Here is a 25,869-nt window from a genome sequence, read left to right on the forward strand (position 1 = left end):
TATGTTTTTGTATCAAATCAAATCAAATTTTATTAAACGGTCACAGACCAAATCGTCCTCTTCAGCTGATCAACGTAGCACACACAAGACAAACACACGAAAAAACAGCATTTCGAAATTAAGATCTTAAATAAAATTAAACGTTTGCCTTTGCCTGCACATTGTCAATGGATAGCTTATATTTCCTGCGTCTAGTAGCAGAAACGCAGAATTTGGCAACATTAATCGTAGTCTCGGAGACCCTGTCTTCTACTAGGGCTCTCAAGCGTTGGGATTCTGATTCATTTTTAAACTTGTGAAGAACTGGGGTAATAAAAGTCTGTCGTAAATCCTCGTAGAAACTGCAATGCAGCAGTATATGCAGGTTTGTTTCCACCTCCAGGGAGCCACATGGGCAAACACGTGACTCATACGGTTTGCCTTCATACCTACCTAGCAACAGGGCAGAGGGCAACACATTGAATCTGACCAAAGTGAAGGCATGTCTATACTTGGGTATTTGTAGTTTGGTCAGATAGTCTGCGGGTGAAAACCCTCTCCCGAAGTCTCTTATTGAGGTATGTTTTTCCATTTTGCTCATGTGACACTGCAGCTCTGTGTCCCTAATGCGTTGGAACACTTGACTTTTGGCTCTCTCGTAACCTGCTGCTATCAGAATCTGCGGGGAAAGTCCCAGGCTTCTTATCTTGCCAAAAAGGGAAGCTTTCCAGTTGGAATGAAAGGTGTCTACTAGTGTTAAAGGTGCCAACCCAGCCGGGAAAAAGATGAGTTTTAACCAATAGTGTATCCTCATGATCCACATCCGCGCATCAATAGGTAATTGTCCGACTTCAAGGCGGACAGCTGTGTTAGATACACAGGGAGGGACTCCCAACAAGGAACGATAAAATTTTGTTTGGAATGCCTCCATAGGCGCGAGATTTTTGAAACTGCAGATCTGGGAGCCATAAGTAAGTTGTGGCAGTATTTTTATGGCAAAAACCTGAGAGGCTGCTGGAACGTATTGGCCCCCTTTCCCGTAGTAAAATCTTATTAGGGCTTTGTTAGTCCTACCTGCGTTGGCAATGGCATTATTCATCTGGTGAAGCCATGAGCCCCTTTCCTGAAAAGTTATTCCCAAATATTTGAAAGTTGTTACTTGATCAATAGGTTGGTTGTCAAGTCTCCATTTGTGTTTTCTTCTCTTTTTTGAAAACACCAAGATTTTGGATTTGCTGTGATTTAATACTAGTTGTTCGGCTTGACAGTAATTGGAAAGTGATCTCAAAAGTTTCCTTAGGCCGACGCAGGAGAAAGAGAGTAGAACGGCATCGTCTGCATATAAAAGCACCGGGAGGGACACATCTGCCAATTTAGGTGGATGAGCATTTTCTTTCACCATATTTTCTACTAGAGAGTTAATGTAGAAATTAAATAAAGTTGGCGCGAGAACGCATCCTTGTTTGACTCCATTGCAAATATGAATTTCTTTGGTTAGATGACCTAGTCTATCGCATCTTACCCTGGCCCTAGTGTTTTCATATAGGCCACGAATAAGAAGCAATAATTTTTTATCTATATTTGTAGCGTTAAGCTTTTCCCAGAGTCTTTCCCTTGGTATTAGGTCAAAAGCAGATTTGAAATCTATGAACGCTGCATATAAAGATCCTCCTTTTCTTGAGTATTTGTCCGCCAGATGTTGGAGTATCAGAGCCTGGTCTATGGTTGATCGGTTTGCTCTAAAACCAGCTTGTGCTTCTGACAGGATGCGTTCTCGACTCATCCACTCAACCAGTTTAAATGTTTTTGTATGCCTGTGTTTGAAACATTGCATCTGATACAATTCACGGTAAATCAGAACTGTTATCACATGATGCACGGACAGCTTCCTTCAGATTACATTAAATAATCAAGTAGAAAGGGTCTCTCTCTCTCTCTCTCTCTCTCTGTGTGTGTGTGTGTGTGTGTGTGTGTGTATCTGAGGAGAGCAGAAATAAATTAAGACTGCTGGTTGAAAGAATAACGAAAGGTTTCTTACTCCTGGCAAACAAGGCCATTCTGAGAACCAACTTACAAAAGGAAAGCCCAACACTTAACACTGAAGAAGAAGCAGGAAGGAAGGAAAGCCTGAGAGAAGATCTAGTTAGTTACTCAGGAAGGGATCAGCGAGAGAAAAAGATGTCTTTCTGCCAACTGCCTCTCAGTGGTCCAGGTAGGGCTGCCATACACCTGGAATTTTCTGGACGTAGCCAGAATACAGCAGTCTAAAGCAATGGCTGGGAGGAAATCACTTAACGATCAGTAGATTTTGATGAATTTCCTTAAAAATAGTTCCAAAACTTCATTTTTCTTTGAGAATCTGCGAGCTTTTGTGTCTGGATTTTCACTTTATGAAATATGGCAACCCTGTTTATAACAAGCGTTGTTACTTCACTCCCAACATTCCCAAAGGTTGCATGCAACTCATTTTTACTCAGAGTTAGACCCACTGAGATTCAACAACCCCCAGATGCTTAAGTTGCTTATTTCAATGGCACACCTACGCACAAGAAGAAGATATCAGCAGGCTTAGGGGAACAGGAGTTTGCAGAAGCACAATGTGTGTAGAAGTATGAAAATCTATAAGGGGGGAAACCCTTAGTGAGGGGAATCCCGAAAACAATCCGCTGAGGGCTGAGCCTGCTCAGGTGGTTACAGAAAACTGGCTTGCTGGAGGGTGGGGTAACATGTAAAAGAGGATGAAACAGAATGGCTGAAACCATGAATTTCAGTGGCTGAAAGTTTTAAGTGGCTGAAAACTTGGAACTTCGTAGGTCCCGACAAGGCAGATATGGAACTAAAATTCCCATCATCTCATGACACTGGCTATGCTTGCTGGGGCTGATGGGAGCTGTAGTTCAGCAACGTTTGCAGGGCCAAATGACCTCACCCACAGGGTCTCTCTTTCTACGGCTGTCAACCCAGGCAGTGGGGGGCAGCCTCTATTCTGACCATGTAACAGAAGACTAACCCTCCCCTACCCACATGCTTCTTCTATGGGGAGAATCCGACTCCCCCTAGCCTTGCCATTAGTTAAGGGGAAACAATAAATGCACCTGCCTGCAATGTTTTGTAGTGAATAATAATAATAATAATAATAATAATAATAATAATAATAATAATTTATTACTTATACCCCACTCATCTGGCCGGGGCTCCCCACAGCTCCCAACAGAACATTAAAAACATGATAAAACATCAAACATTAAAAACTTCCCTAAACAGGGCTGCCTTCAGATGTCTTCTAAAAGTCAGATAGTTGTTTATTTCCTTGACATCAGGTGGGAGGGCGTTCCACAGGGCAGGCGCCACTACCGAGAAGGCCCTCTGCCTGGTTCCCTGTAACCTTTCTCGCAGTGAGGGAACAGCCAGAAGGCCCTCAGAGCTGGACCTCAGAATGATGGGGGACATGGAGATGCTCCTTCGGGTATATACAACTAAAGCCATTTAAAGGTCCAACACTTTGAATTGTGCTCAGAACCGTACTGGGAGCCAATGTAGGTCTTTCAGGACCGGTGTTATGTGGTCTTGGTGGCCACTCCCAGTCACTTCTAGCAGCCGCATTCCGGATTAGTTGTAGTTTCCGGGTCAACAAAAGAATGAAACCACAAACTGGCTTGTAAGTATAAAAACCAATTTTACTAGAATAATAGCTAGAATGGAGATAGGCTTGTAACCATTCAGACAACAAACATGCTAAGGTGCCATGTGCAAGGCAAAGCCTGGAGATACTGTAAACATGGAGTGGATAAATGTACAACTCTATGTTAGCAAGTTACATATACAATAAACGTTATACAAACTGGATTAATGAACCGTTCAACATGTAGCGTAATTCCAACTACAAGGTCCAATTTAGACAAAGGGCTACCTTTGAAGGTGACCCGGAAACTACAAAATATATACACAAAGTATCAAATGTGGTGACAGTAATAATAGTACAGTATACTGTGCATAGTTAAACCACGGAACTCCCTCCCACAATAATGTAGTGATGGTGTGCTGGTGCCGTGGGTTACCTGATAGGCAAGGTCCAAGTCCGGTCCGTGGTCAAAGGTGCAACGTAGAGGCAGTCCATAGTAGCTGAAACTGGGTGCAGGGCAGGGAGTCGGGTGAATTCAGGAACAGGTATGCAGGCAGGGAACCAGGGCGGGTCAGGAGCTCAGGCAGGAAAGCAGGACACGATTCAAGCAGGAACTGGTCACCAACAATGTTGCTCCGATCCTCTGGTGGCTTGCCTCTCCTGGCCTGGAGGAGGCGAGCACTCCTCCTGCGGGAACTTAGTTCCCTTCGCCTCTCTGCCCTGAGGACCCTTCAGCAGACTCAAGCCCTAGCCCCGGCTCTGCTGGTTCTGGAGGCGGGGAATCCTGTGCAGGCTGGAAACTCTCAGGTTCAGCGTCTGAGTCTGAATCCCAGGCCATCACAGATGGCCACCAAATTGGATGGCTTTAAAAGAGAATGTGTCAAATTCGTGGAGGAGAAGGCTCTCAATGGCTACTAGCCATTATGGCTATGCTCTGCCTCCATGGTTGGAGGGGGAAATGCTTCTGCAATGCCAGTCGCTGGAAACCACAAGAGGGGAAAGTGCCATAGCTGCCAGCTTTTCCCTTTTCCTGCGAGGAATCCTATTCAGAATAACAGGACGAAGGACTAGACGGGTCCTTGGCCTGATCCAGCAGCCTCTTCCTGTGTTCTTATGATGGTCCAGGAGAAATCCACCTCTCAGGCACTATTATCGCATGGATGACATGTTGCAAAATACAAATCACGAAGTGAAAAACGTAAAGAAGAACTCCAGTCTGCAGGGGCAGGATGATACAAGCAATTACCCTTCCTTATACCACACATGCTTTCAGTTCTACCTGTGGTGAGAACAGTGCCGGATTTATGTATAAATTAAACAAGTTATAGCTTGGGGCCCCGCTCTCTTGCCCCCCCCCCCCCAATAAATTAAAGGGGGAAAATGGATGTACATTTCTGCTTAGCTTATAAAGTCTGGTTTCACTAAATTTTTCAAGTGCTTGCTTGAAGATGGACTGGTTACATGGCAACATGTGCAAATGGCTTTAGATATCTATTAAAAAGTAAAGGTAAAGGGACCCCTGACCATTAGGTGCAGTCGCGGACGACTCTGGGGTTGCGGCGCTCATCTCACTTTACTGGCCGAGGGAGCCGGCATACAGCTTCCGGGTCATGTGGCCAGCATGACAAAGCCGCTTCTGGCGAACCAGAGCACCACACGGAAATGCTGTTTACCTTCCCGCCGGAGCGGTACCTATTTATCTACTTGCACGCACGCACACACAGCGCCACCCGCGTCCTAGATACCTATTAGGTCCATAAATTACCACATAAAATATATTCAACACAAAAAACAGTGACAATTTGTTGTTGACAAAGGAAAGCTGGACATATAAAGGGCCCCATTACCTTCAGTAGCTTAGGGCCTCATCAAACCTAAATCCGGCCCTGGGTGAGAAGCATTGTGACATAGCATAACCTCATTGAGACAGTTGCTGTTCCACTTTGCAAACGGTCCCCGTAAAATATTAAACTGGAGGAATTGCAACAGGAGGAAGCGTTTGGAAGCCAAGTCCATCCAGTTCTGCCAATCTAAATTCTGTACTTTTCAGCTTGACCTTTAACCAATAGACTAGAAAACAACATAACTCAGCCTTAGGTTGAGATTAAGCAACTCTAATCCTTTTTTTCCATGTTATGATGCTATGCTATTGCATTTCCCTACATTTTGAATTGCCAAACGTTGTTTGAAAAGTGAGGCAAAGGTTTCACATTGGAAATTTTCTAAGACAAAATACTTGTTGATATGTCTGTTTCTCATTTTTCCAGCCACATTTCTCCAGCAGTTTACAACTTTGAGGAGTGGGATCCTCATTAAAAAATTCCAGCGATATACAGACAATTAGAAGCCAATTTTTAATCGTTATTTATAATTCTTTGCTTTTTTCCATGTGTTTTGTTTTTTCATATATTATTTTTTGTGGATTACTATGTCTAGATTATATGCTTTTTTGTTTACTTGTTTCTATTGGTTGATTTGATATGGTTGTATTTTATAAGTTTGAAATTAAATAAAGCTATTTTAAAATCTTAAAAAAATAAAAAAATCCAGCATTTCAGAGTCTCCCCCCCAACATACAATTTTTGTACACATTTTCTGTTTACAGAACTGCGCCACACGATTCAGAGAAGCGTGAATTTTGAAGGGCAGTTGTGTCTTGTTTTGTGTATTGGTTCAAAAAGTGTGACTTAGGTAGCTTCTAATTAAATGCAAACAAAATGCAAATTCCTCCCGCACCAATTTTTTAGACCAGCATTATGTATTCACTTGGCTAGGTCTTCAATAGGAAAATACTGGAACAACTTGAGTCAGGACTGTATGTGTGCTCATGAGGCACAATCTCTTTTCAAGTTACAATCATATCACATTTTTGGAAATTTGTATGATCAAGTATACTGGGGTACAAGCCTTCAATCTGCATGGGGGAAATTCCATCAACTTTAAGAAACAAATAACTGTGGGCAGCTTAATGTGTAATTAACATTTTAAGACCCTGTGGATTCAAAATAGAACACAAGACTTTGTCTCCAGCCTTTAAACAAGAAATATACAGCTAAAGCATATATAAACTTTAACTTTCATCTATAAGACCTGGACTTAAATACAGAAAGTCTAGCTAATCAGTAAAATGATCCATTAAGACCACAATCAAGGTTCTCGTGGATTAAAATCAAAGGAATAGTGTTATCTTTTACCAAACTGATGTCTTGTTCAAACTAGGTCTGCACAACTTATTATTTATATCCACCAGGTTTTCAAGAAGGTTTACTGTGGGAATACGTTTTTGGGACTTCCCGCGCTTTGCCGCTTCACAAAAACCTTCCACGCAATGCACGGAAGAAAAGAAGATCCGGCTAGTAACTGCTGCCTGGATCCCTCCGCGCTTGCTAGAAAGCGCGCCAGGAAGCCTTACAGCAGTGGTGGCGAACCTATGGCACGCGTGCCACATCTGGCACGCAGAGCCCTCACTGCTGGCACGCGCACCATCGGCTCAGGGCCGTCTCTCTGCGCGCCCTTCCAGTGCTTCCGGGATGCCTTGGGCGAAGGGGCGGAGTCGACGTTGGCAGCCGGAGGTCGTCGCCTTATGCAAGGGCTGAGTGAGTGAGGGGGAAGACGACGAAGGAGGCGCGTGTGCAACAGCCTCTCCACGCCTTCGCCGGCGGCGCTTTCCTGGGACGGCCGGGAGAAGTCGCTGCCGCTGCCTCAAGTCCGCTGAGGGAACGAGGACCCTCCGCTTCTTTAGGGGCAGCAGCAGGTGCGGGGCCGAAGCCCCTTCAAAAGGAGAGCCACTGCTGCGTCTTCATCTCCTTCGAGCGGCGTCTGCCCGCGCCCTCCCTCCGCTCCCGGCTCCTTTACGAGGCTTCCTGGGTGCCTCGGGTGACTGGCTCCTCCCCACTCCCTTGGCAAGGCGGAGGCGGGCGGCGGGCGTTTGTTTGTCCGCCTGTTTGGTCTCCCGAAAAAAAGGCTTTCCAATCAGCGCACCGTTGTTGTTGTTGGTTTTTTTTTTTGCCCCGGCCGCTGTGCTCATGTTTCCCTCTTGGGTGACGGGAGTGGCGGCCGGTCTCGTCTCCTTGCACTTCCTCCAGAAGCTCCCCCCAAAAAGCTCAACAAGTTTGGGCACTTTGTGATAAATAAGCGGGTTTTGGTTTACAGTTTGGGCACGCGGTCTCTAAAAGGTTCGCCACCACTGCCTTACAGTAATGCCCGAAAGCTGTTTCCCGCCCAGAAACACAGCCCAATGCAATGCTCTGACTGGTTTATGTTTATGCTATGACGTTGTTCAGTTTATCGATAAATGGCCCCTGCTCTCTGTAGCGTTGTGTAGAGTGCGCGAGACAAGCAAAGAGAGAACAAGTGATGCGAGACAAGCAAGAGAGAAAGCGAAAGAGAAACCAACGCACAGAGTAGTAGTCGGGAGAGCACAACTCCACCATTGACTGCAGTCTCTTATTTCTTATTTTTATTTGGCCGCTTCCTTTTGCTCTGCCTATCCTTTCCTCTTCGGAACCTTCAGAAACCTTCAGACCTTCGTAACGAACTCCAAACAACTTCTCACGACCTTCAGCTAAACCTCATAACCAGCGGACCCATCATAACCAGTGGGAGCAGGCACTCCAGGATTACTGGTTATCCCAGAAGTTGGTTATCCCCACAGTTTACATTTTAAAAAACAATTCCAACTGCTTTCCAAATACCTTAATCCCTTACCACGAAACATAGTTCTGCTGTAGCCCATTCCTCTTCCACCATTTTGTAACTGAGGCTGTGTAAACACTAAACACTCTACATTTAAATCACACATTCCCCCCAACTGAAAAAAATCATGGGAACTGTAGTTTAAGAAGGGTGCTCTGTGATGGGTAAACCACAGTTCCCAAGATCCTTTGGGTCCTTGTGGGGAAATGTGCCTTAAATGTATGGTACCTTCACAGCCTTATCCAAGAAAACTCAAACCATAATTCCCTCAGAGAATGGTCCCAGTGGCCATACTCCTTTTATCAGGGTGAGCCAGGTTTTCCCCCCTGTTAAGGACCACATTCTTTTTGGAACAGCTCGTTCTGATGAGCTGGACCCTAGACTTCTGCTGCAAAGCTCCACCCCAGTGCCACAATTACATTGCAACTTGAATTATTTAAACAGGATTCTAGAAAATTCGCTACCCCAATAAAGTAGAAGCACCAGGGCAACTTTTGCATTTGACAACCCAGTTGGTCAACGCTTATGTTAAGAGACATCTATGCTTATGATATAATAATTATTTTATTACATAGATATATTAGACCCTTTATTCTACTGTGTCCTTTTATTTTTAAAGTTGAAGTAAAGTTGTGCTCTTAATCCAGTTCAGATTGAAAATTTAAGCTGCTAGTTTTGCAGAGCAGTGTGTGCTAACCGAGAGATAACAGTGCTGCCAAGACGCATAAATTCTCAGAGCTGAGAAATATCCAGGCAGCTGCTCAGCAGGCAACATTACTTTTAGTTAAATGTGTGAATGTTTCTCGCTTATAGAACCTGAAGCAAACTTCCTTGGACCGACGTAACAGATGTTTGCATGCATGTGCAGAGGACAATATTGAGATAAACCCTGTATTTTAGCAATGGTTTGCTGCTTGTGCAACTTTATGGCGTTCTGGATTGTGTGGGATGGGAGTTCATCTCCCAAGTGTACATAAAGGCAGTTGTGTCTTGATGCCAACTCCGAGGATATATAGGGAAACCCCAAGACAGAATGTATCTGCAGGCACCTCCTTCTCTCATGCCTCCCTCCCTCCCATCCCTAATTTTGCTAGTTACAAGAATCCTTAGCTCAGATACTTTGTGTCCGTATTAGAGATAGTCTGCCTAGGTAGGATAATTCCTCCCCTCAAATTTCCATCCCCTCCCCCGTTTCAGGGTTACTCTCCATAAGGTAAAGGATGCCCTAGCTGTGTAAAAAGTTTGGTTAGGAAGTCAAGCTTTGGAACTTTCATTTTTGGTCTGGTTGTTTATACTGAAATCTTTGCATTCCTTTGCAAAGAAAGTCCCTGGGGGGCTGTGTGCCTGATCACCTTACCATACACAGAAAGGCTGTTGTTTTAAAGTTTGCAATCCAGTTCACACTGGGTTATAACACAGTTCCAACTGACCCCACAATCTGCTTTAGAAAGGAATCAGGAGTTACGGCTGGCTGTAGTGTATTAAAATATGGAACAGCCTTATTGCCAGAAAGAGAATTAAGGTGCAAATCCAAGAGGTTTTCTTTCTCTGGAGCAAATGTCATTCTCACGAGAAAGCTGCATTTATCTCAGGGGCCGGAACTGAATGAATGCCATTATGTTTCAGTAAGTCCCTACTGTCTGGGAGACAGAACTGTAGGAGACACATTTCTATCCTGAAGTTTTCTGCGCCAGCAAAATCCAGGTTTAGAACAGGACATAAATACCGCCTGTGTCAGCAGCACCACTTCACCTTGCCAAAATGTGGAAATTTTTAGGTGAAGGATGTTCATTTCCCCATCGAAGCTGTGCTGTCGCACAAAACTGTCGCAAGAGTTCATTTTGCACAGGGCTCCTTCGTGGTTGCCAGTTCCTTTTTCCAAACTGTTATCTCACACCACTCCACTCTAGCCTAACTGTTATTGCTCTGTAGCCTCGTCGTATGTACACTGCAGACAGATAAATCTGAGTAAAAGGCAGAGGTGCCGGCTTGGACCCAAGATTTTTTTGGGGGGGGACGACGACAGCGTCACATGCCTGTGATGTCACGCACACATACCTTCACAACTTTTGCTAACATGAATCTGGGGCATCCTCAACAATGACACATCAGACTTCTGCCAGGCAACTCTAGATCTGAACTGTCCCGCTTTGCAGTGTGGTGAGGCAGGGCAGGGCCGGGCCCAACAGGGGTGAGAAGACAAGACACGGTTCAGGCTTGAGACAAGGCAAGGTGGGATGAAATTGTCGTAAGAATATTAAGGTCTTTTATATATATAATAATGGTTATTAATGTACCAAGCAGACACGTATACACATGTGTGAGGCAGCACAGAAAAAACAGCCCTGAAAACCATGTTCACTCCCAAACTGACAAGCTGGTTTTTCTGTAAGGAGGGAGGATGTGAACAGGGTCCCATATGTCTATGAATAATGCTATGTTCTGAATTGATAAGGTTTTGTCCTGTATTTCAGGTCTTCTCTCTCTCTCTCTCTCTCTCTGCACCAATTTAGGGATTCTCTCCAAATGCATTTTGAAAGGGTGTGGGAAAGGCCATGTATTTAAGCTCCAGGTAGCCAAGCACAGAGAGATTTTCAAATTCTTTATATATATATATATATATAATTTTTTAATTACATTTTCTCTTCTACATTTTAGAAATTCTACATTTTAGAAATTCATTTAAACATGCTGAAAATTTTAGTGACTTCCCTTCTTCCCTTTCCATGGTTCATTCTGCATATCTTAACTCCCTGCATATTTTACATAAACTAAACCATTCAGTATTCCATTATTACATCCATCAAAACTTATTTACACTGTTTAAGTTATCTTAATGCTGCCAGCTGCTCACTGGAAGGACAGATCCTGAAGCTGAGGCTCCAGTACTTTGGCCACCTCATGAGAAGAGAAGACTCCCTGGAAAAGACCCTGATGTTGGGAAAGATGGAGGGCACAAGGAGAAGGGGACGACAGAGGATGAGATGGTTGGACAGTGTTCTCGAAGCGACTGGCATGAGTTTGGCCAAACTGCGGGAGGCAGTGGAGGATAGGGGTGCCTGGCGTGCTCTGGTCCATGGGGTCACAAAGAGTCGGACACGACTGAACAACAAATGCTGCCAGCATTTTCAAGTGTACGCAATCCCTCCCCCCATATATTCAATAAGCATTTTCCAGTCTTCTCTTCTTATTCTCTTATTGTGTATGTTAGATCTGCAAACTGCACATATTCAGTCAGCTTCAGCTGCCATTCTTCTTTAGTTGGGACCTCGCTGAAAACATGGGCCGGAGTAGTGGCATACATAAATAACCTCTTTTGACACCTGGGAATTTCAGTCTGAATTATCCCCAGCAGAAAGGACTGGGTTTTTTTTGGGGGGGGGAGGGCGAGATTTACACATTTATGTGCATGGGTGCGTGCGTGTGACAAATTCCAGAGAGGTCACCCTGTTAGGTTGCAATAGATTGCTTTGAAGTCACTTTGGCACCAGATGAAAGGGGAAATCTTCCCCCACCCGGTATTTTGCCAGGACAAAGGTGACACCAACCCTGGTCACTCTTGACTTGGGCGCCTCTCTCAGCGAGGAAGTGCAGCTTGTTCGCCTTTCCCCTCCGCGCTGAAGCCATTTAAGCGCAACCAACAGGACCTGCGGAGCCCAATTCTGCGAGCTCCCTGCACTCCTTTTCCTGAACTGAGCTGGTGTCGTCGAGGCGCCTCCTCGGAGAGGCGGCGGCGGCTGCGCTGCCTATGGAGAGCCGAGGGGAGGGCGCAGCCGCCGGCGACATGGCCGCCCTGCACGCCGCCAAGGGAGCGTTGCGAGCGGAGCTGAAGCGCCGCCTGGGAGCCCTGAGCGACGCCGAGAAGCTGCGCCAGTCGCGCCTCGTACGCAGTAAGGTGGGTGAGGGCCAGCAAGCTAGTCTCGGGGTGGAAAAGCACTTTCGGTGGGGTTTTTTTTTCTCTCTCCCCGCCCCCGGCCAGGAGTTTCCCCAGAGGCGGCGGCCAACTCTCCTTTGTGTCCGTCGAGGCTTTTTTGTCCTCTTCCCACGCGACGCTGGTTCACGTGCAATTAGAAAAACTAAGCGGGGAGGGGAAGCCCCTTTTTCCACGGAACGGCGCGCGCGGCTATCCAGGAAGCGCAACGCGTGCTCCCTCGTCCCCCCACCCCCGCGCGCTGGTGTTTAAGATAGAGACAGAGCGAAAGTGAGAGTGTGAAGTTCCGTCTCCCGGCCGGGGATGGGGGTGGGATTCCTTCCCACCCAGAGAAAACCCCCTTCTTGGGTTGAATGAGTGTGCCTAAGGTGACGTAAGGGAACGGGACGCACGTGGATAGAGGCGGGCGCAGATATGCCACCGGAGAGGGTGAGAAGTGAGTGTTTTATTCGGAAGTGAGGTCGGTCATGCGTCATCCCCCGGAAACGTGTGCGTGGGGAGCCCCTGCAGGCCCCCTCGGAAGTGAGGTGTGCCGTGGAATTCATTGTCACTTCTTTCACCCCAAAACAGATTGCGTGTGTTTATGGAACTACTTTATTTATTTATTTTAAATAAAACCTATTGCTTTTGTTTGTGTATTACTTTGAGGGGGATGCTGCGCAAGCCGCTTTGTGACCCTCGATGGTGAAAAGCTGCCTATAAATGTTGGAAATAAATGCAGAATTAAATGGGTTTAGGGACTGCAAGCCTTTCGCTTTAAAGGAGGGAGAGGGGCTGAGGGCTGAAACTTTTTCTGGAGGCTCGCATATTCTGGCCTGGCAACCTTTTTCCTCCTCACATGTGGTGAGGTTGGGTAGAATAACTCTCCAATGCAAGAACAAGATACATTTCTTCCTTTAGGAGGTGCTGTTGTCACCAGAAAAGAAAAAGGTTTCCGATTTGTTTTTGCATGCGTGTGGTATGCATTGGTTCTGTTCTTCTTCACTAGGCCTTAAAGCATTGGAAGAAAATATAGAGCAACAAAAAGGGCCTGAAAGTATATACTTAATTACAGCTCAGAAAATGATTCTGATTAAATTTCATGCCCATTCATTGAAACTTAGTCCCACTTCCTTCTTCGGTTCTTTTTATGAGAATGTTTTTTTAAATACTGTGGAGAGGAAATATGAATAATTGTTACTTCTGGATTTTTAAAAATTGTTTTGTGGAGTTGTTTTTTTTGTTCCACATAAACTAGTAAACAGTTCAGGAGATTGTTGCTCCATTTGTTACAAATACAAATAAATATTATTATTATTATTTTTTTAAAGAGAATTTATTGGTTTTCCAAAACAAAGAACCACATATCACAGACACAAACACAAACCCAAACCCACACCCAACATTCAAACCATTACAATACAAATACAAATACACCAACAATTCTTTTTCTTGTTTACATAAAAAAAAACTTTTCTTGTTTGAATCATTGTAAAATGACTTCCCCCGCTATCTCTCCTTCAGTTCCAATTCCATATTTACTTTAGTAACTTGTCATCTCTGAAAAAATCATTTAACAATCCGAACTTAACATACTTCTTAAACTCTTATTTTTAATACATAATAATAATAATCTATCCCACCATAACTTAGATTGAATCTAATCCCATTTTAACTTCATAACAATTAATAAATCAACTTCATAACACCACATTTTGCTTCTTGTTTCAAATCATATCAAACATCTTCTTACTCTAAAACTGCTGCTAATAAAAAGAAAAATTCAGAATTTTTCATATATTTTTTTCAAATAAATATTATTTTAAAAGTAAATTCTGTTTGTAATAATTGTTTGGATACACTATATTTTTAATATGCTAGTTGTGATAATTTTATGCCCATTACAATTGTCCATAGTTACATTTTATGTTTCTAAAGTAACAGAATGACTTTCAACCTGGAAAAGAGAAAAGAAGTGCTAATGTAGCATTTTTTTCAATTTTTCCAAAAAATTTCGTTTCCCCCCGAAAAAAACCCCAGAAAACCCCCGGGGTTTTTTCCAAGCTTCAAAATTTCTGGGAATTTTACATCTCTAGCCATTCATCATTCATAACCTTCTATTCCCTCTTCACCCCATTCCCAGAGACTGAAACTTCCTTCTGCTTTCATAATATTTTGAGATGAGTGAAAACGTCCTAGGAATGAAAGGTGTTAGTTCTTTGACCTAGACTGGACCCAGCATGAGAATGGCATCAAAAAGGACATTGGAAGCTGCCTTGTACTGAGTCACAGAACTGTTCCATTTAACTCGGAAGAGCCTTGAGGGTTTTGGGCAGGCAAATTTCCCATATAGGAGAGACCCCTGCTTGAAATCCTGGAGAGCTGCTAGGAGTCAGCATAGGAAAAAAGTAAAGGAAAAGCACCCCTGGATGGCTAGGTCCAGTCAAAGGTGACTATGAAGTGCGGCACTCATCTCGCTTCAGGCTGAGAGGGCCGGCGTTTGTCCACAGGCAGCTTTCTGGGTCGTGTGGCCAGCAGGACTAAACGGCTTCTGGCGTGACGGAACACCATGAGGGAAACCAGAGCACACAGAAACGCCATTTACCTTCCTGCCACAGCGGTACCTATTTATCTACTTGCACTGGCATGCTTTTGAACTGCTAGGTTGGCAGGAGCTGGGGCAGAGCAACAGGAGCTCAACCGTCGCGCGTATTCGAACCGCCAACCTTCCGATCGGCAAGCCCAAGGGACTCAGTAGTTTAGACCAGTGTTTCCCAACCTTGTGCCTCCAGCTGTTTTCGGACTACAATTCCCACCATCCCTGACCACTGGTCTTGCTAGCTAGGGATGATGGGAGTTGTAGTCTCAAAACATCTGGAGGCACAAGGTTGGGAAACACTGGTTTAGACCACAGTGCCACCTGCTCCCTAGATGTTCTACTGGTTCCCTTCTGTATAAGGCTCCTTATTTTCCTGTATCACTGATGGCGTGTGGTGCCAGTGTTGATGCTTACGGTATCCGGGGACTGAGGGATACGAACCATGGGATGCATGTCTTCTGAGCCTTTACCCTTCCTCCGTGCACGAGTTTCAAGATGCTGTGTGTCCCTTAATTAGTATCAGAGGGGAAGTGTTTTTTCTTCCTAATTTATTACATCTCCACCACTTTTTCAGCTGTGTGCGGGACAGAGGTGTTAAATGCTTAAAAGTATTATGGAAGGGAGGTTGGGGACGTGGGTTGTAAGTTGCATAGGCTATAAGTTGCATGTCCACTGACCCACTAAACTTCACTAATGATTGCTGAACTGTCTTGGGCTAAGGGATGGCTCAATAGTTTGTCTCCTGTGGGGGAGTCCTGTGGACAGGGTTCTTGCGGGCACCAGACGCGTCGTCCCAGCTCCTGATCTACCCCCGTAAGGAGGAGGATTGGGCGAGCTGGGCTCCGGCGCGGTGCTGAAGAAGCCATTGCTGGCCGAAGTTGACGAAGCAGCGGGATCTGCTGGGTTTTAAAAAGAGCGCCCCATTCTTCCGAAAATTGATTGAAAATAAAGAGACTCTGTAAGTACTGAACGTATTGGATTATAATTTGAAGATTTTGTCGGAAATTTGGCTTGCGGAGGGAAACGTAAAAGTAGGGAGTCCGTTTCCCTTTGACAGCGGCAAGGCGGAAGCAGAGTGAATGAAGCTGTGCCGCGGACTTTTCTTTGATCTTTAAAAGACTTTTTAAGCTGCTTTCACGATTCTTAATGGAATTGATTGGCTGACTGATTTAAAACGTGACTATTTGGATTTATTAAAAGGCTAAGAAGACACCGCTACACCCTCTGGATACGGAGACCGGGTCGGTTAGCGGGCTGCGTTATTTTGTTGAAACTTGTTTCACTTCTGCTTTCAACTGGAGACTGTTACATTTGGCTACTTTTTTGATGTACTTTTCCTGGATACACTGCTTATTTGACTGAGACCCCTTGGTGAGGTTACTGTTAAGATACTTTTCTTGACTTTGGAGTGAAGTTTGTGAAGTTTGTGGGAGTTTTAAAACTTTGAAAAAGACTTATTGGAGCTGGAGGCATTGGGACTTTTATTTTGAAAACTGCTGTGACTGTTCTGTTCATTGTTCTCTGGCACTGTATGTTTGGTCTACCGGCCACCTGGGATTTGCAGCAAGATTGTTTTGAGACTGGCTACTTTGTATATCTGGTGGTGACCTTGAAAAATATAGCTTTCTGCAGGATAGCAGTAAGCTTTTAATAAGTTGCTAGCAAAGTACAGCAGAAGAATGCAAACCCAGGAAACAACACCTACATCTGGATCTGTCTCTTCCAGGATAAGATCCAAAAAAGGTGATGAAGAAAAACAGAGAAAAGGGTCGGCTTCGAAACCTTTTGAGGAGCAAATGCTATCTGCTATTCAGAAATTAAGTGCCAGTTTGCAATCAGTGCATAGTGAACTTAAAGAAACAAGAGAAGAACTTAAAGGGACCAGAGAGGAACTACAAAGTGACATTAAAAAATCATCTGACTCTTTGCAAGCAGCAATTGCTTCTGTTGAGAAGACAGTGACTCAGAACAAAACTGAAATTACTAGAATTGGGAAGGAGGTTGACACACTTAAAAAGGAAGCTAAAGACGTTGGAGAAAAAATTAAAAAAGTGGAGACTAAAGTTGAAAATTTGGAACCAGAAGAGATTCAGAAAATTAAGACACAGCAGAGAGATCTACAAGAGTCTTTGGCCTTTTTGCAGTTGAAGGAAAAAGAGACCAACATAAGATTGAGAGGCGTCCCCGAATTTGAGCAAGAAAGTCTGAAAGACTTTTTAATTAAAGAATTTTCGGGATTCTGGGAGTTGGAAGAGTCGGATCTACGAACATCTATAGTGAAAGCATACAGGTTTGGAACGAAAGGAAAGAAGAATAAGAAAGCAGTGAATGACTGTATGGTGGTTTTTCAGAACAGGATTCAAAGAGACCAGATTCTTGACTTCCACTATAAGAACAATTTGGTGATCCAGCAGAGACCAATAATTATTTTTAAAGACATCCCACGTTACTTTTTGGATAGGAGATTCCCCTACTACGATCTAACTACAGAATTAAGAGCCAGAAAAATCTCCTTCAGTTGGGAATTCCCAGAGGGCCTGACTTTCAGATACAAAGAGAGAAGAGTAAGAATAAGATCATCTGAGGACAAGAAGAAATTCCTGGACAAACACAGTGCAGATTTTGTAGGATCTTCTCTTGATCCAGCAAGGCTGCGTAAATTGGATTTTCCACCTCCGGGAAAACCATCATCAGGAGAAGGAGAGAACAGTGAAGAAGAGGAAGAAGAAGAAGAAGAAGAAGAAGAGGAAGGAGCAAAGGGAGGATCGAAGGGATAAAATGGCGTTGAAAGTATTAACGTGGAATGTCCACGGCATGAACCTGAGGCCGAAAAGACACAGAATATATCATATATTAGAGAAGAAAAAGCTAGATATAATTTGCTTACAGGAGACCCATGTTGTCCGGCATCACAGAAGGATTCTCCAGAATAAGAAATTAGGCCAAGAATTTATATCGTCTGACAAGGTCAAGAAAAGAGGAGTTGTAATTTATGCAAAAGAGAACTACAATCCAAGGCACCTATTCAAAGATGAGGAAGGAAGATTTATTGCAATAGAAATTACAGTACAAGGCGAAAAAATCTTAATACTGGGACTCTACGCACCAAATGAAGGAAAATCAGATTTCTACAAAAAAATACATGATCTGCTGATGGACTATTTGGATTATAATTTAATTTGTTTGGGAGACTTCAACGGAGCGGTCTCTACAATGATGGATAGATCTCAGAGATCTAAGATTACAAATGAAGGCAAATTGCCAAAAACCTTTTTCAGAATGATTGAGAATTTGGACTTGATTGATACTTGGAGGCTGAAAAACCCAACAGAAAAGGAAGCAACTTATTTTTCTGAACCGCAGCAGTCATGGTCGAGGCTAGATTATGTCTGGGCTTCCAGAAGTCTGGTACCTAAAATCCAAAAGGCAGAAATTTGTCCTAAGACGTGCTCTGACCACAATGCAGTACAGGTGGACTTTAAAATCTACTCTAAGGATTCATTTCGGTGGAGAATGGATGATGCGCTATTAAGAGACACCAAGCTAGCAGAAGAAGCAGCTAAAAAGATGAGAGAATATTTCCAACTAAATTTAAATACAGATGTGGAGAAAAGAATAGTATGGGACGCTAGTAAAGCAGTTATGAGAGGGTTCCTCATAAAGGAAAAAGCAAATAAAAAGAAGCAACAAAATTTGGAAAAGGAAAGAATTTTGCAACAATTAAAAGAAAAAGAGAAGAAGCTGAGAGGATACCCGAAAAATCAACTTATTCAGAAAGAAATTAAATTGTTGCAGTCCCAATACTCTAAGATTTTAAATCAGGAAATTGAATGGAAAATTAAATTGATGAAACAAAGAACATTCGATTCAGCAAACAAGTGTGGAAAATTGCTGGCTTGGCAGTTGAAAAAGAGACAGAAATTGAACACCATCACCAGTTTGAAGATTAATGACAGAACAATAGAGAATCCAGAAGAGATCAGAAAATGTTTCCAAAAAATTTTCAAACTCTTATATAAAAAAGATAGTGTGGAAGAGAAAGATATTGTGCAATTTTTGGAGAAAAATGGATTGCAAAGAGTCCCAGAAGAAAAAGTAAAAATGCTCAACCACCCGATATCGACTTTCGAATTGGAAGAGGCAATTAGTAAAATGCAAATTGGAAAGGCCCCAGGACCTGATGGATTTACAGCAAAATATTACAAAGTGTTAAAGGACTGGCTAATACAGCCTCTTAAAGATGTTTGCAACGGAATATTGGAAGGAGACAGGGCACCCGACTCATGGAAGGAGGCGTATATTACACTAATTTTAAAACCAGACTCAGATGGTACCTTGATGAAAAGTTATCGACCAATCTCACTCTTAAATGTGGATTATAAAATATTTGCAAACGTTATGGCCTCTAGACTGAAAGGAGTATTGAAAGATTATATCCACAAGGATCAAGCAGGTTTTTTACCTGGAAGACATATTAGTAGTAATACAAGAAACATTGTGGATATATTGGAAAGACTGGAAAAAAAGATAAACACGGACGCTCTACTTATTTTCATTGATGCAGAGAAGGCCTTTGATAATATTTCCTGGTGTTTTATGAAGAAAAATTTGGAAAAGATGGGAGTTGGTCAAAGATTTTTAAATGGCATTAATGCTATTTATACCGAACAAAAGGCAAAAATTATAATCAATAGTGTAATATCGAAAGAGATTAGAATTGAAAAAGGAACGAGACAGGGGTGCCCGGTCTCCCCACTGCTATTTATCACGGTCCTGGAAGTTCTTTTGAATATGATCAGACTGGACAATACGATAAAAGGAATAAGGGTGGGAGAAAAGGAGTATAAGCTTAAAGCCTTTGCCAATGATTTGGTCTTATCCTTACAAGAACCAGAAAGCAGTGTGACCAGAGTGTTGGAGACAATTGAAAACTTTGGAAGAGTAGCAGGTTTTAAATTGAATAAAGCCAAGACTAAAGTGCTGACAAAAAATATGTCATCATCGCAGATTCAAAGATTACAAGACCTCACTGGATTGAACTTTGTTAAAAAGGTTAAATATTTGGGGGTTAATCTGACTCCAAAAAATATAAACCTGTTCAAGGACAATTATGAAAAATTATGGCAGGAGATAAAAAAGGACTTGGAAACATGGACTAGGTTAAAGTTATCCCTCATGGGCAGAATAGCGGCCATCAAAATGAACGTATTACCAAGGATGTTGTTCCTGTTTCAAGTCATACCTATTATAGATAAGTTAGACTGTTTTAGGAAATGGCAAAAGGACCTATCGAAATTTATTTGGCAAGGGAAAAAACCGAGAATTAAATACAAGATTCTTATTGACTCTAAAGAGAGAGGGGGTTTTTCCCTACCGGACTTGCGGTTGTATTTTGAAGCAGCTGCCTTTTGTTGGTTAAAGGACTGGTTTAAGTTGGAAAATACAGATCTGTTGGATTTGGAAGGACATGACAATGTGTTTGGATGGCACGCATACCTGTGGTATGACAAAGTAAAGGCTCATAAGGCATTTAAAAATCATATAATTAGAAATGCCTTGTTTCAGGTTTGGTTGCGTAATAAAGACTTATTGGAGAGAAAGACCCCTAACTGGATTTCCCCAGTTGAGGCGAAGGCTCATAAAAGACCCAACATGCCTGCGAAATGGTTGAAATATGCAGATATACTACAACAAGAAGGTCAAAGCTTTAAGTTAAAAAGCTATGACCAAGTAAAGGAAGGGGTGTATGATTGGTTGCAATATTATCAAGTAAATGAAGTCTTTAAAATAGATAAGAAAGTTGGCTTTCAGGTAGAAAAATCTAAGTTGGAAACAGAACTTTTGGACACAAACTCCAAAAATCTCTCCAGGATGTATAATTTGTTGTTGGAGTGGTATACGAAAGATGAACTGGTAAAATCCGCAATGATTGATTGGGCAAAGGATGTGGGACATAATATTTTGTTTTCAGATTGGGAAAGATTGTGGAGGGAAGGTATAAAATTTACTGCATGTAATTTGTTAAAAGAAAATATAATGAAGATGATTTACAGATGGTATTTGACACCAGTTAAATTAGCCAAGATGTATCATGGATTGAGTAATGAATGTTGGAAATGTAAGAAAGTAGAAGGTACCTTCTATCACATGTGGTGGACGTGCCCAAAGGTTAAGGACTTCTGGGAGAAGATATACAACGAGTTGAAAAGAGTGTTTAAGTACACATTTTCTAAAAGACCAGAGGCCCTCCTATTGGGCATCTCCAACCATGAGATACATAGAAAAGATAAAGTGTTCTTTATGTATGCCACAACGGCCGCAAGAATCTTAATCGCGAAATACTGGAAGAGTGAGGAGTTACCGACTGTAGAGGAATGGCAAATAAAGACAATAGACTATATGGAACTCGCAGAGCTGACCGGCAAGCTACGTGACCAGAGGGAGGAGGTGGTGCAAGAAGACTGGAAGAAATTTAAGGACTATTTGAAATATCGTGAAAGACTGGTTGTTTGAGTGTAAGCAGCTGAAATATAGGCATTAGCTATAGAATGTTAGATATTAGGATATAAGAAGGAAAGAGTGAATAGTAGAAGAAGATATTATAATATGATTAAACAAGATGTTGTTATTGATGTGTTATTTTTAAGAATCTGAGATAGAGATAACAAAGGTTTTAACTAATAAGCATTATTATGACTGTGAATTACACTGGTTAAGAAACTGCTAAAATAGATTTATTAAGAACGCAGATAAGGGAACGGGGGAAGTTCTATAATAAGATTAGAAACAAGAATATAAAAGTTAGAAAAATTTTGTTTTTGTCTTTTATGCATTGTATTGTTTTTTGATTGTTTTTATTTTTCTTTGTCTTGTTTTCTAGGTTTTTTTTTGTAGGGTAGTTATGTTGTTGTGTATTTTTCTATTGTGTGTTTTGAAAAACTTAATAAATTCTATATAAAAAAAAAATAGTTTGTCTCCTGTGTAATTCCTTGCAGGCCCCCCCCCCGACATATAATTGTTGTGTATTGATTCAAGGGTTATCATATCTGTATTACTATTGTCTGTATTCACATTAGGGGAAAGTAACTGCCTTCCTGTTCCAGAAGGAACAGCTACTATTGGTTCATTCAAGTTTCTGCATTTGGATCCTCAGTCTTATTGGTTTCCACCAAAAGGCAGCTTTGTGACTGCTTGAGATTGTTCCCTCCAAAATGTATCCTTTCTAGCCAGTCTTCTGTCCCTATAAATGTAGCTTCCCTCTCCTCAGTTCCCCAGTCTTGTTTGCCTGAACTAAGGATGTTATATGAAGAAGCTGTCTCCTGCCTGCTATGTTAGAGAGCTGAAATCACTTGCTGAAATCATTATCCCCACACTACTACAATAATAATGTGAGAATCCTTATCTCCCACCAAATTAAAACCATCTCTGTTTCTTGTACTGTTTCTTGTACACCGGAGTGAAGTTAGGAGCCCTGCTCCATCCGATGAGAATTAACCTTTCATCTTCATTAGCTTTTCATACCCTGAAATGTAACAAGATGCTGTTAGTCAGTGCCTAAACGAGATAATAATAATAATAATAATAATAATAATAATAATAATAATAATAATAAAAAATACATTTTTATTTATACCCCGCCCTTCCCCGCCAAACCGGGCTCAGGGCGGCTAACACCAATAAAATCACAACAAAAACATAAAACAGTTCATTAAAATACAGATTAAAATACAATTTAAAATTAAATCTAAACTGCAGCCTCATTTTTAAGTAGCCCACCAATCACACCAGAAGAACGAAACATCAGGGTTAAACTGAAACCAACCCAAAGGCTAGGTGGAACAGCTCCGTCTTGCAGGCCCTGCAGAAAGATGCATTTGAGTAACAGATGGGGGAAGAGAGATGAAAGAAGCCCACCACTGAAATGCCAGAAAATGAAAAGGAGGGGGGGGGAAGAGAAAATGTATTTATTCAAATGAATACTCATTGACAAAGGTCTTAATTTGAAATGAGTGTAGCTGCACTGGGTTGACCTCACCACTGGCGTTTAATTAGTCACTGGGTGGCTTTGCTTTCTGAATGTTTCTTTTTGTGACTGAAGTCCTGCTGGTTTGCATGCTCTGATTCGGCAATAATAGCCATTTCCTGATCCAGAAAAGCAAGCGGATCCCCCCCCCCCTTTTGGGGTAAACCGCTATACAGTTTTCTGTGTTATTCACAGTGCTGTATGGTTGTGGAAGTTTCCACTGTGGGTGTCTTCTGTCTTTAATAAGATCTCTGTGTCTCCCAGGGGTAGTGGGAGTGAGGCCAGTGCACATCAAAGTACATTTACGGTAATTTAAATGCAAATATAGCGGGGAATTTGCAAATTTTAAAATAACCTATTGCCTGATGTTGAAGCTTGGTGGGAAGGGAAAGGTTTGGTATTGGGAAAGGAGCTCAAGTTTCTAGGCCAGTTTAAACCTGGCAATGGCCCAGGGCAGAAGTAATTCTGGACTCTTCTAAACTGGGCCAGCCCTATCATTAGGTAAGGGGAATGCGACTGATTTTGGGTGTCGTGAAATGACAGCAAATTCTTCACAGAATCACAGATTTGTAGAGTTGGAAGGGACCATGGGGGTCATCTGGTCAAACCCATGACTGAGATTAAGAGTCTCATGCTCTACTGACTGAGTTGGTTATTTAATTTCATATTTCATATTGCATTGTATTTTCACTCCCAGGGACAGGTGCTTGTGGGCCATTCAGCCTCAGGCTCCTACATAACATGAACACCTTGATACACCTTTGATATTCTGGGGGGAGTATCATTTGTTCTTCCCCCTTGGGCAGCAAAATGTCTTCAGTTAGCTCTGCATCCAAACCATGGCTTGCTCTAGAGTGATCCCCCCCCATCGCCTCACCTTCCTGGTGTCAACCACAGCTCCATATTGCATTGCACCAGTCTAAACCATGCTTAATACAAACCATGGACCCCTTGGTCTGAGGTGGATCTGCAAACTATGGTGATCCTGCCATTTTGTTTGTATAAACCATGGTTTGCATTGGCATGCCATGTGATGCAAAACTGATGGGCACCGGGAAGAGGAACGTTCTCTCCAAAGAGGTGGGGTGAGAAGGGAATACATTTTCACAAGACTGGCTCGTGATTTGCAGGTCATGGGGGTTGTATCAGAGTTCTACTCAGAGTAGACCCGTTGAAATTAATGGATCAAAGTTAGTCATGCCCATTATTTTCAACAGGTTTACTCTGAATAGGACCAGCACTGGATAGAACCCATTGTTTGTAGGGAGATAGTATTTTAATGTATTTTAATATTTGTTGGAAGCCGCCCACAGTGGCTGGGGAGACCCAGCCAGATGGGCGGGGTACAAATAAGTTGTTGTTGTTGTTGTTGTTGTTGTTGTTGTTGTTGTTGTTGTTGTTCTAAGTGGTGGGCTTCCAAACTTGGGTGACCTTAAATATAATCTGGAGAGCGGCCTGATCATGCCCAGTGTTGTGTCATATCTGAGCCTAAGAAGATCTGCCCTTTTTCAGTACTTGTTTGGGAAACCTGCCAGGAAAAAAACACACCCCCAATTTTTAGTCCCTTGAAAGAACAAAAGGATGCAGACATTAATAATGAAATAAAATACAGTATTGACAACAGTCTTGAGTAGCACCTTGTAAATAAATGGGTGTAATGTTCACATATATCAGTTTAAAATATATATTTATATCCTGCCTTTCTTTATAACTTGCTGTAAGTTGTGAGCCACTTGAGGCAGCTAACGAGATTTCAGATTAAAACAATCATACAGTATACACAACCGTCAGACTTGAATAAACTTGGTTGTAAGAGGATGATTTAAGAGCCAGTTGACCCATAAACCTGTTGGAATAAAACATGTTTTAGTATGGCGTCTTCAAGCCTTCAGGCAAAGGGGGCAAAGAGCTCAGCGACACAAATTCTTCAGAAACCGTGTAAAGATTGGCAAAAATTATGACTGAACTAGCTGGTATTTAGTATGCCTGCGGTGTTTTCCTGAGTGCCCAAGGGATTTCATCTACATTATTTTCACGACCCTAACAACAGTTTTGTAATGTTGGCTGCTTGCATTACGCCCACATTACAGAGTGTCTTGCCTCAGGTCATCCAAATGAGGCTCAAGGAGGAGCAGGGATCTGTCCGCAGGGACTCCCTGCTTGGTTTTCAGATTGAGTTCATGCTTGTAACTATTATGGCTGCATCGCTGCAGAGATAAGGAAACTCCACAGTCCCAAATGAGAAAGCCTCTGAAAATAATCCCGTTTCTTAATCCTGTTTACCAGATGGCGGTAGCCCCTGCGGAGGAGCTGTCAGAAGCTAAACACTTGGGGGAATTGGGGAATTCAAGAGTGTATGTGTGTGTGTGTAAGTTTTAGGGGCGTATGAAATTTGTTGCCCAGGAGAACCCAAACACCTGCTTAGCTCTCTAGAAGGTATGTTAAGAAGAGGGCTGCTGGATCAGACCAAAGGTCCACCTAGTGCAGCCTCCTCAATCTGGATGCCATTGCTGATTTGGATCCAGGATATGTGGCGTTTCACCCCTGAAAGTTCTCCAAGGGTTAATTTGGCAGGGAGGAGATTGACCAATGGGAGCTCTCCAGGCAATTTGAGTGTGGGAGGATGGCAGTTAGAGAGGATAGAAAAGGCAGTTAGAGGTTGGAAGTTAGGCAGTTGAGTCAGAGTTAGGGATAGGGATAGAGAGAGGGAGATAGAGCTAAAGAGCAGAGCTAGAGCAGGTTGAATAATTAACAGGAGGAATTAGGGATAGTTATTGGAATACTAGGTAGAGAGTTGAAATATACTTATCTATATAACCATACAGTTATATTAAACGTTTTACCAAGTCATTTGAAACCATTACGCTTTGTACAAACAATAAAGAAACTTATGTTTATTTTTACCACAATCCAAATCTGAAGTGAGTTATTCATTGCCAGAGTGAATACTGGCTGGTGGCAGCGGATATACCATATGCCGTTGGGGCAGTTACCAATAGACCGTTAAACGTCCGGGGGTGCTGCTCAGGTCTGAGAGAGTG

The 25,869-nt window shown here is 42.6% G+C and overlaps 1 protein-coding gene across 1 annotated transcript in view; it reads left to right on the forward strand.

The window, feature by feature from the left end:
- Window positions 1–11,963: 11,963 nt before the first annotated feature.
- The window catches only part of LOC117056869 (5-formyltetrahydrofolate cyclo-ligase-like), a 36,580-nt gene continuing 22,674 nt past the window's right edge, over window positions 11,964–25,869 (forward strand). Inside the window, exon 1 of the mRNA XM_033167557.1 lies at window positions 11,964–12,191. Coding sequence (XP_033023448.1) covers window positions 12,045–12,191 — 147 coding nt within the window. The 5' untranslated portion in view covers window positions 11,964–12,044. The remainder of the gene's footprint in view (window positions 12,192–25,869) is intronic.

The sequence above is a fragment of the Lacerta agilis genome, chromosome 13 (assembly GCF_009819535.1).
Source record: "Lacerta agilis isolate rLacAgi1 chromosome 13, rLacAgi1.pri, whole genome shotgun sequence".
Taxonomy (NCBI): domain Eukaryota; kingdom Metazoa; phylum Chordata; class Lepidosauria; order Squamata; family Lacertidae; genus Lacerta; species Lacerta agilis.